The 12059-nt window shown below is 32.1% G+C and overlaps 1 protein-coding gene across 2 annotated transcripts in view; it reads left to right on the top strand.

Moving 5' to 3' along the window:
* The window catches only part of TRIP11 (thyroid hormone receptor interactor 11), a 38873-nt gene extending 29323 nt beyond the window's left edge, over window positions 1–9550 (top strand). For both annotated transcript variants that reach the window (XM_026679194.2, XM_087952069.1), the window contains exons 16-20: window positions 1161–1242; window positions 2565–2679; window positions 3040–3165; window positions 3882–4005; window positions 8219–9550. In XM_026679194.2, the coding sequence (XP_026534979.2) occupies window positions 1161–1242; window positions 2565–2679; window positions 3040–3165; window positions 3882–4005; window positions 8219–8430 (659 nt within the window). In that variant the 3' untranslated portion in view covers window positions 8431–9550. The remainder of the gene's footprint in view (window positions 1–1160; window positions 1243–2564; window positions 2680–3039; window positions 3166–3881; window positions 4006–8218) is intronic.
* The last annotated feature ends 2509 nt before the right edge of the window (window positions 9551–12059 follow it).

Raw genomic sequence — 12059 nt, 5'->3', positions numbered from 1 at the left:
ACAATTGTGGAAAAACAAAAGACATACTAGATTTAGGTTTTTGAATTTCCATAAATGGTTAACAAATTGAAAGACAATATTTTAAGTGTCTGGGTCAACAGAAGTTTTGAAATTTAGTCCTGTCTAACTTATCCCCATTAATAAAGTATTATATCAATTTCTGAATTTCATCATGTGAAATTGAGGGAAACAGATACTTATTGATTTGATTAATTTACCTGATAAGCACAGAGCGTGTATAGAATTGTATTATCCAAAATTTACAGGAGTCAACTACAAGTCTAAGTCTTTTACTATTCTAGAGATGCATTATTTATACTGCTGCACTAGAGGTATTGTCAACTAGACTTGTTTGGAGCTCAATTGGGACTCTACAGCTCTTTCATCTCTTTGATTATGTGTCATTTGACTTTTAGCGATGGCATTTTCCCCATGACAGCCTGTCCTTAACCTGGTATTCCAATGATGCACTCTTGCCACTATTTTAATATACTGTTTATGAAATCAGTATGTCACCCCTTGACCACGTCAGCTTTATAGTTATGGGGTTTACAATGGTTTTCTTTTTTAACGACTTTATTAGATCTGCGAACTTTTTATTCTATAATTTATGAGATTGTTAAAAAGCCTTGCTTGCTTCATGCAGTTTTATTTAATGCTGCCAACATTTGCCAGTGTTTTTAATCTATCTTCTCAAGGACAATTCTCCACTAGATAAGGAATGGGTTATATCTACTTGTGACATTGGGTACCATCTGGAAGAAATTGGAAGTGCACATGGAAAGGGGAAAGAAGACAATTTCAACATCACTAATGTATTTAATCAGAATCACATTTTTTATGGAGGGAAATTAATTTTCTCAATTTTAGTTAATTTAACCAAAGCTGAACTGTTTTCATCATCTCACATTTTGAATGTGTACCCTGCTGTTTAACAGAATCTGATAGATTCTAGACAGTGAAAAACATAGCATAAAAACAAATCTAAGATAATAAAAACAATTACTGTAATATAAATTGTAAAAGGTGCTTGTATATGATAGCTTTTACTTTTTTCACATATCTCATTTCTTTTAAAGAAATCCTGCTGGAGACTCAATTAATGCATCCCTTTTTCTTTATGTCTTACTTAATACAGTAAATGTAACTTATTTCTCTAGGTACAATCAAACAAGAAATGTTGGAAGATGTGCAAAATAAATTAATGAACCTCATAAATAGTACTGAAGGAAAAGTAGATAAGTGAGTATTTGTTTTTCCACATTGTATTTTACTTGTAAATTTAAATTCTTTACTTTGAGAGCCAGCACAAGTTTGTTAAAATAAAACAGAACTAATTTTTAAATGGTCTTTAAATATTATACATTATTAAATACATTATTCAATATGTCCAATTAATTAAAGTGCTCTTAATGGGAGGGGTGACAATAATTTAAACAGGAAAACAGAGGACATTTTCCTTCAATGTAATGTTTTACTAATAGGGAAAATTTAAGAAAGTTAACTATAAATAGTTTGATTAGTTGAAGAAATAAAACACTGCAGCTTTAATTAATACAGAGGATTTTAAAATTAGCTGTATTTTATTTCTGCGGTCTTGTGCTGGTTCTCAGAATAGAACTTTTGTGATTTCTGGCTTATTAGTGGCATATGCTAATCCTGTCATGATCTTTTAAGGATCATTCTCTTGGAAAGTTATTTAGCATTAAATATATTAGTTTAACTTTTTGTTATCTGGATCAGATTATTTGGACATATGTTATTTTCTTCCATAATGACTACTTTTACATAAACTTGATTAACTGACAAAAATCAATCAGCAAAATAATTGGGTGTCATTACTAGTACTCATGATTACATGTTACTCTGCAATACCACAGTGATGATGTCTGTATTAAGATGGTTGAGAAAGCACAGGGCACACATCATCAATTCTAGGGTGTTGGGTTCCTACATAATTTTCATATCAAATGTGATGTTTGTTACTAGTAAATATATGCAAAGCTCTGCATGGAAGTCCATGAAAGCTGTTAATTTTAGTGGAAGTGGGATAAACTTGCTTTTTCTTCACATATTTTCCCTCAGTCTAATACATTATCAGTGGCACAGAAAAGATGAGTTAAGCTTAGAGTATAATCTTATGACACAAAGCAGGCTTTTCTATCACAAAGTCAATTGCATATGAATAATTTCCTCTTGAAATAATGTGCATCATATAGGCTACAGTATACAAGAAGGAAAGAATAGCATATGCACTGCTTCAGTTCTGTGCTTGACACAGAATAGGAGAATACATAATCTTCATCCTTCATTCCCAATCAGGGTCAAAATTGCTTTCAAATAAATCCACGTTCTAATCTCTTATTTAGAAATCCTTTCCATTCCCTTTCTCTCCTCTCCTCTTAAACTGCCTCCACATTATAACTTGTATTCCTTGTTATTTAAAAATAGCATTAGGAGAGAGATACACAATCATGGCAAAATACATATTGTATACGCCCCCCACTTCTTTTCTCAGAATTAAGCCATTTTTAGTTATATTTGTTTTATCTTCATTTTAATAGAGTCTTGATGCGAAATCTTTTCATTGGGCATTTTCATACTCCAAAGAATAAGCGCCATGAGGTACTAAAGCTAATGGGAAGTATCCTTGGAATAAAAAAGGATGAACTGGAGCAGGTAATTTTTATCTCTCTTTTGTTTTTTGTATTTAAATATCAATAATCTATTATTCTTATTTAAATGCTGGGCTAAACCTAATGAATCCATTGCCACACATTTTCAATTTAATCATTAGTGAGAAGAAGAAAAAAGTACTTTGAGACAAAAGATCTTCCACTTTCTAGCTGTAGATCCTGATAAGAATGGGAGAACAACAGCTAAGTATTCTATATGGGAGAGTAGATTTTGCAATCTAAAGCAATGTAGTATTTAAGCATGAATTGTTTTTTCTAGTAAATAATGAAAAAGAAAAGTCTGATACTCTACTTGAAAAATAGCCAGTTTGAACTTTTCCTTTTGATTTAAATTGCTCTTTAGTTGCTGACTGAAGATCACAAAGGTGTTACAAAATGGGTGACAGGTTGGTTTGGCGGAAGAGCTGCTGAATCCAAAAGTGTCCCCAACACACCTCTCAGACCAAGCCAACAATCAATTTTCAACAGTGTAAGTGTGTTAAGTGATTCCTTTATAGAAAATGTAGAACATTTTATGTTGTAAAAGCTGGTGTTTGAGCCATTACACTTAGATTTTTAAGGGTTGAAGGTCTATGTTGATATTTTTATTTTTCTATTTCAAATCAACTTATTTTCAACTTATTCACTTTTTGCAGTCTTTCTCCTGTTTAGTTGTTTTTTCTTTGGGGAAAAATACATTGCTGATAATTTTTTGTTATATACAATTCATTCAGATTTTGCTCAAGAACTTCCTTCTTAATGTCTGTTGGTTTTTATTTTTATTTTTGTAAAAATGAGAATCTCAACTGGTTTTGATTTTCTGTTCATAGGCTCTGGAATCATGTGGAATTAAATTGAAATATTATTCCCAAAATAATATACTTTTAGAATTGGTGATATTTGTAGGTTAACTGAAAATCTGGTAAGAGACTCAAGTATTGAATAGAGGGGGAATATCATAAACTCAGGTTATCATCCTTTCAAATGAATATACTGATAGACAATTTGATAAATTAAGGATATTTTTTGGGCATTGGCCTTCAGATGATCCAAGAACTTGATTGATACCTAGGAATCAGCTACCAAGTTGTCAACATTTTAGTGAAGGTGTCAAATTCTTAATCAACTCATCTTGAATTGATAAGTGAAACATATCATGTCTTTCCTAAACTGTTTGCAGTACTTTAATTGCGATCATCTTTTCAGTCTTTCTCAGAACTGTTTGTGAAGTTCCTTGAAACAGAATCACGCCCAACTCTCCCCCCACCAACACTTTCTCTTGATAACATGAAGCCTTTAGGAATGGCTAATCCTTCCAGCAATGTGGCAGGTAATGTCTCCCATTTTCATAAATGTTATATTATATTGAATTTTATAATGTTTATTGGATTTTCAAGACTGTATTTATATAAATGGTTGCAGAGCATAAGGGGAAAGGTGGGTAGATTTAGACATGCTAATATGGCAATTTTTTATACCTGTACTTAGTCTGTTACCAGCTTATAGAATCATCTCATAACAACAAATCAATGATTATAAATGGATTTTCTGATTCTTTAATATTTTTATTACAGTATCATGAATTACGATCTGCATTTCAAAGGCAGCAAAATAATACATGGGGTATTGAATATGGTTTTTGAAGTGACATTAAAAGTTTGTCCCTATAAAAGGAACATTGCTTGCTGCAGAGTTGCTAAAGTTTAGCCCTTGTGAATGTTGGCTTTAAATTACTGTAGTAAACTTGAAAGATTTCCAGTCTGAAACCTTATCTTGAAAGTTTGTGTTTTCAGTCATTTATGTTTTATATTCCTTTTGTTCTCTTGTTACTGTTAGTATAATAGTGAAAGTGCCCTCTTTTGCTTGGCAATCACCCAGTTTTCTTGTCTGGCTAAATCTTTGAAAAGACAAGTTCTATTCCAGGAATTGGATTGTTGCCTTATAGAACCAGACATATACTCTCTACCCCTTAATTGTTTGGATAATGGATTGCTTTTTATATTAACAGTAGATTGGCAGCCACAAATACATTTCTCATATCAATTTCTATGAATGGAAGGTTTGTGACTGGTGTTTGTGAATTCTGTTTGTTTTAAGGAAAACAATGTGTCTGTTCAGATTTTTTGGAGAAAGCAAAGCTAAAGGCCTCAGTGGTAAACCTGGGTATACAGGACTCAGAGTGAAAACAAATGAACTTGCCTGTAAAATACCATATATACATTGTGTATTAAGATTTCACTTCTCATCCAAGAAGTTTCTTCAGTTCTGAAGAAGTGAAACGTCTTCAAAGAAAAACCAGAAAGTCCAGTTGCTGCTTCAAAAAGCACCTTTGGAACAATAAATAAATTATTGCACTTTGAGACTGGAAAACTGACTTGGTTTCATTGGTAGGGCATTTGGACCAGAAAATGGACAGGGAGAATGCAACATAAAAAACCCCTCTGATTGTTTTGGATCTCTTAATGGCATTGTGTAATAAATAATTTTTTTTTTTTTTAAACAAGTTTTATTAATTTTAAAACACACAAATTATCATTATTCATTACATGTTTAAACCTTTTTCCCTTGTAAATTTAACAAGTCAGATAAATTATGATTCTGTTTTAAACCATTTCCATATAATATACCAAAACCTCTTATTCAATTTCTCTTTACTTCTCTTTACTCTTATTCAATATCATTATTATTATTTCATCTGTTTCTTTCTGACTTAATTACCATTATTCTCATTCTATATTTCTACAAGTTTTTACCAATTCTCCCCCAAAAAGACATATACACACAACACACAAAACATAAAAAAATATCTTTTGAAAGTAACTTGGACCCAGGTGTCTCTCTCTTCATGGACTTCAATTATATTCATGCTCATCTTACATATCATTACTTATTTTATTTACCATTCTAAGCCTTCTATATTAACTTCTCCACATATTTCACACTTCTTAATTCTACCTTAATTAATCATCTTAGTTTAAATCATTATATTTGTATCTTTTGTCCATTTTTTATCATCCCTTTGTCTCATCCCTTATGAAAAAAAAGAAAGTCAGTTTCTCCTGAAATCATTAATCAGAGTATGATGCCTTTCTATCTCCCCCTAAGTTAATCAAATTAATCTTTAAAATAATATCTAATACCCAATCAGATTTTGCTTGGTACATTCTATCTAACTAATACATCCAACACAATTAAATGCATAATTAGAGAATAAATCCAAATATTAAAAAGAAATACTATAATAAAATTTTATAATAACATCAATACCATAATTTTATTAAACTCTTTAATTAAAACAATATTCTAAACCTCTTTTATTATTAAGTTTTAAAACCAATCATTTTTAAACATTTTAACATTTTAATCTCTTATCAACTCTTAAACCATTGCAATACTACCATCTCATCTTATGTACCTTGCAAAATCTTTTTTTTTTTTTTTAATTATACTTTATCCATTATCCATAAAAATTCCTTTTTCCATTTAATTTCAAAACGTTGTAGCTTTTCTCCACCTTTTCCTTTCTTTCTTTTCCCAACAAACCTTTCTACCCCCCTTCTTCTAGCCTCTGCCTTACCGCTTCCCTTCTCTGTATTTCTTTTCCCCTTTGTTTACAATCATCATATTGGTTTTGCACTTTATTTTTCCCTTTCTTAAATGTTTTTTTAGATCTTAAGTCCTTAAATCCTTTAGTTTTCTTCTTTTCTCTTCTTTTCTTTTCTTTCTCTCTTCCTTTTTTCTGGATCAAATTCTGAGATTCATTAAAGATGGCTCCTTCCTTTCTTTCTTGTTCCTCTGCTGTCTTCATCTGTTGTAATTTTGTTGATAATTAGTGCGCCATTTCTAAGAAAAGGAAAGCTTCTTCCACACCATTTCTTAGTTCCTCAACAGAAAGAGCCATTATAAATCTTTTTCTTTTCTTTTCTCCTTCTTTCTTCTTACAACAACCAGAATATTCAAAAGAAAATAAAAAAGATAAAACAGTCCCAAAGTTATCAATCAGTCCAAACCAAGGCAGAGTTCTCACTTTCTCCTTCTGGGGTGATATCAATCAAAGAAAAAGAAAGTCCAAATCTGTTTAAAGTCTTGTTACAATATATTCTAGTCTTCAAATCCTTAAGGCATCTGCTCCAACAAATCTTAGCATGCAAATATTTTCTTTTAATCCTCTCTCTTCCCACTCATCGCTTAAAACCAATTTCCACCTAAAAATAGGTTTCTAATATCCAGTTATTTATTCCGTAGGAAAAGAGGGAAAGCTATCCTTTCAGCACCTTCCAGCAGCCGCTTTTTCCTCTTCTGGCAGGTATTATTCAGAAAGTCATACTTTTCAGGAATTTTATTAAATATGTCTTAGAGTCCTAGGAGCCAAGAAAAACTTTCTCCTCTCAATCACTTTCTCCACTTCCTCCTGCGCATTCTTACCCGGCTGCCAGCTTCTTTGTGGCGGCCATTACGGACCGCCGCTGCACCGCTCCTGGGAAAAGGGGGTTCTGCCGGCCAGGAGGGGTCTGCAGCACCCCAAACCCTTCTCCGGATCCCCCCACCTTCAGCTGCCCCTGCAGGGCAGCCTAGCTCCGCACCCGGCTGGGTCGGAGCCCCAAAACGGCTAGCGCGGCAGGGATCGCGCAGCCGCAAATCCCCTGCCGCTCATGCGCCGACAAACCGGAAGTCCCCGTAATAAATAATTTTGATATGAAAATGTGCTGATTCCAGAAACATAAATGACTAGTTTCAAAAAATCTAGAGAAACAAGGATTCAGACAGAAGTCCAAAATTAAATTGTTGGCCAATGTAAGTCTCGTGTTAACTATCAGCATCATTACACATTCAATTTTTCATCAATTTCATAGTGATAGAATAACCAGAAGCGTGTAACATTATCTTTACATTTTTTACCAGGTCTCAGCATTACAGTTACAATTCATTTTCATAGTGAAATTTTATAGGATTATATTTTTAATGATACTTTTGTTGTTAATTCACTTTTTTTAATTCACGTTTTCATTATTCATTATTCATTTTCTGTATTTCATTTAGTTATATGCTTCAAATAGCTGCAAAAAATGGGAAAAAATTACTTTATTATGGATTTGCCTGTATATGTGTATGAAGTGTACATTGTTTTTGACCCTCATATTTTTAGTGCTTGGAAAATCTTTAAAGGTGTTTCTTCTTTCCCCCCCAGTTAATTTATTGTAAAATTTATAATTTCATGTGTTATCATTTTGCATTTATTTCTTTATATTTTGCATACCATTCTCAATACTCAAACGGAAATGTGAGATATAAACTAAATAAATAATAATGTGTTATTAATGTCCACATGTAAAATCTTTAGAAATGAATAATCATTTCTAAAGATTTAACATGTAGACATTAATGACACATTATTATTTATTTAGTTTATATCTCAACATACGGTCTTGGGGTAGATAAAAGAACAGCATATGGAGTTGTAAACAGAAAACATAACAATTGTGAAGAATGTCTTGTTGTTGAATAATTAATTGCATTACTGTGTTTTGTCTTAAATGCAACAGGCTCAGGAGCCAGTCGAAGACCAGATGTAAATCCATTCCTTGCGCCTCGATCAGCAGCAGTCCCACTCCTCTCTCCAGCTAATCTTGGAACAAGCGGATCTGGGCATCTGCTTATGAAACCCATTTCAGATGCCTTGCCTACCTTCACCCCAATGCCAGTAGCACTCGATGCTAGTGCAGGTGCAGTCTTAAAAGACCTATTAAAGCAATAGACTTGGATGGATTGAAGAGGAAAGCACTTTAAACATACTATACTGTATTGAACACAAAGAGGCCTTTTGTAAAAAGTTGTTAATTTTCAATAACTCTAAAAGTAAACCATTGTACAGATAAAAACAAAAATGTATTGGTGATCTAAACCTTTTATTCATAATTCTTCAACTATGCAACACCAGTTTCTACATACTGCTGTCAGTCTAATCACACTTTTTCCCCTTTCCCCTTCCTCAATAGGCATCTGCTATTCGTGTTATTTTAGTGTGTCTTTATGTATAAATCCAGTTTGATGGTGATAGAAATAAATGTTCTCCAAACCCATCTGGTTTAGTAAAATACCACTGTAGCTATTTCCTCTCACACCTTAGAGGGCTTGCAATGATTAGGCAGGAACTATGTTCTGTTGTGTGTGACATCCCAATTCAGTCAGATTCTGATCTAATCTGGAGCAGAATTCTGTCAAATGAGGAACTGCATATTATCCAATTAAAGTATCAATCTGGAATATTTTGTGATCAGAATTGGATCAAAAGAAATGATAAAGGAAAATGAATCAACTGATCAAGTGTATTTGGGGAGCATAAAATATTAAAAACAAGATCACATAGTGTCATCTCTCGATGGTTAAGAGATACTTGGCTGAGATAGAGCATATACATTAGGAGGGGTTAGCTTTGTCTTCATTCTCTCTATGTCTCTCTCTCTCTCTCTCTCTCTGTTTCTCTCTCTCCTCTCTCTCACACACATACCACTCTTGAACTCTGACATAATTGGTTGTAGAAAAAAAATGCTTTCTTAAAGTTCCGTAAGAACTATAAATGCCATTCTTTATTTTTTGTGCAAAATGCTTTTGAATTCTTATTTATGAGTTACCCTTTCCAAACTAAATAGTGGTTGACCACTATTTAGAAACCTGATATATAAATTCATGGTGTAAGAATGTTTAACATAAAGTACTGTAATGAGTTAAATGTATATTTAAGAGATAATCATTTATATTCGTAAGTTTCAGTGAGAATTTAAGTATGAATATATGTATAAAGCTGCAATGAAGGGTGATGCTTAATCCAAATATGTAAATAAGTCCAAATAAGAACAAATAGATTTCTGCAAAACTATCTGTACAGACTTGTTCTTTCCCTTTTGGAGTAATTATTTGAGACCCATCACATTTTTACTAAGTGTCTTTTTCCCATAAAACTATTTATGGCATTATTCTTATGATTAGGATTAAACAATTTTTTTACATCAAGTCCAGTTAGTTATTCTTGCTGTCAAATGGCGTATATCAACAGAAGAGGGTTGTGTCCCTCCCCTTCCTCAAACAATCCCCTTATGTTTCAAAATATATAATGGTAGAGTAAATGGGACCAATGTGGGGGGTGGGGGTGGAACAAGGGGAAGGAAGTAGAAAATAATGTTATGTTGAATGAACAAGTTATTTAGGGGGGGGGGGGGGGGGGGGGGGGGGGGGGGGGGGGGGGGGGGCTGAATAAAACCTTGGATTTGGGGTAGGTGAGTTTTTAAAATTTAGAGCCTTTTTTTCTGCAATGCTTATTTTCTTCTCTGTTGTTTGAATTAATATTTAAGTATAAAGTGAATCATGAAAATGTAGTTAGATGCTTCCAACTGCATCCAAATGCATTAGATGCTCCCAAATGCATGGAAAAAGCCTTTTGTCTCTATTTAGAATTCCACATCCGTACAAATTTGCCAATGTTTCAAAAGTGGCTATTAATAATTGTTTGGGGTTTTTTTTTACTTCATTTTCTTAAGAAAAGTTTTCATTGTTTCTGTTTTTTATACATTGGAAGAAGATGTTTTATTCAAAACAGAAAATGAGGAATGGATTGTGGTTTAGGAACTTTATATCAATTTCTGGAAAGTTAATTCTCAATATTAATTCATAAGCAATTTTTACTATAGCTATACATTTTTCCAATAGATTTCAAAGATATTTTATATATCTATATTCTTTTGCATACATTTTTATATCAACGTTTTTAGTATAAGATTGTTTATTGCTTATGAATGTAACTGATGGTACCTAAGAACAAGTAGAAGCTGCATTTATATACTAGTTCTTTTATTGAGAACTCTGTACATTTCATATTTATGCATTGCAGATGCATTAATATGGGTACAAATTCAGGTTGTTGGGATATTACCATTCCTATTTAATCTTTAAATAAAACCCATAAACCTTAGCATTGTCAAGAAGGAGATGAAAGCTTCTTTACAATAGTCCAAAAACTAATTTGCAGAATTGCTAACATAAATTGAATGATTTATGAGATTGAAACACTTATCTTTTGCACGCAAATTAGTTCATACAGTCCTTTATTACATATAATCCAACTTGTTGCCCAATAGCTTGTAAGAAAATATTATTTAGAAGCATTAAATAAAAATACTAAAATAAGATTGTGGTTATATTAAAGATAAATTTTCTTGTCTTTTCCTGAAATAATGCTTTTTTATCATGAAAATACAGGACTTGGTATCATTAGATCAGACCTTTGCAATCCTAATTCTAGTATTTTCATTTTGCTTTGAAGAAATTCTAGACATGCAAACTTATGTCTGATTGTGGCTCAACACTACTACAAAATAATGTTCATTCTAATTGAAAATGATACAGATGGATGACTTTCTGGATTCATATTTGTGAGTGTTTAAATACCTATCCATACATAAATATTTGGATTTAAATTTAGGAGCATATCCATAGGAAATGAATGTATGGTAATACATAAATATATCTATAGATATAACCTCATGAATGGTACTTTATCATTATGGTAATACACACAGATATACAAATGATTACATAAAGGATGTGCTTTCAGAGTGGTTTCAGTGAATTTTGTTTTGTTCTTTTGTTAACAATAACATTAAAACAGTTTAGGAACTTAAATCTAAAGGGCAGACAGATGATATTAGGAAATTAATACTACGGGGCTGTAGTGTACATCCATATTTGATATTTGACAATAATTATTTTAAATTAATGATTAAGTTACAGATATTTGTTTATAAAGTCACTTCTTGCAGTTACTGTAAATTAAGAGTGTTTTAAATAAAAGTGTTTAAATATAACAGTGTTTTAAATAAAAAATAGGTCAATTTTTTCTTTTCATTATGCCTAAATATCTTAACTATGATATACTTATTTTTTTTTAGTTGGGTATTTTGTCACTAAGTCGGTTTTCCTAATACTCCATCCTTCATATGGAACAAATATCCTTGTTTGAAAGTGTCCCAAAAGATGCAACTAGAAGGGCTGAGGATGGGTCCAAAATGCTAAACTGTTTTAAAAATATGAAATTGCTTGAAAGCAAAATAACTGAGATTCATATTGGAGGAGGTTTGAGATTAATATTTCTTGATAACAGAATAAAATAATGATTTGCTCGTGTGCTTTCAACGTTCCTATATTTCCAACAAAAATATCTTGTTGAGTTCTCTATTATTTAGTCTCAATTTTTGGTGTTGTTTAGCTGCTGTATATTACATTAATTGCGTTTATCTGCATGTAAAGAAGGATGCCATGTTTTGGCTATAAAAATGTCATTTTATAACTTCAAAATCAATGAATACAGCATAAGACATGGGTAGTAAATGG

Source organism: Notechis scutatus, chromosome 1 (genome assembly GCF_049901735.1).
Source record: "Notechis scutatus isolate UNSWTSFEM ecotype Mainland chromosome 1, rNotScu1.2, whole genome shotgun sequence".
Taxonomy (NCBI): domain Eukaryota; kingdom Metazoa; phylum Chordata; class Lepidosauria; order Squamata; family Elapidae; genus Notechis; species Notechis scutatus.
The sequence above is the reverse complement of the archived record's forward strand: the minus strand, read 5'-3'. Positions and strand labels throughout refer to the sequence as shown.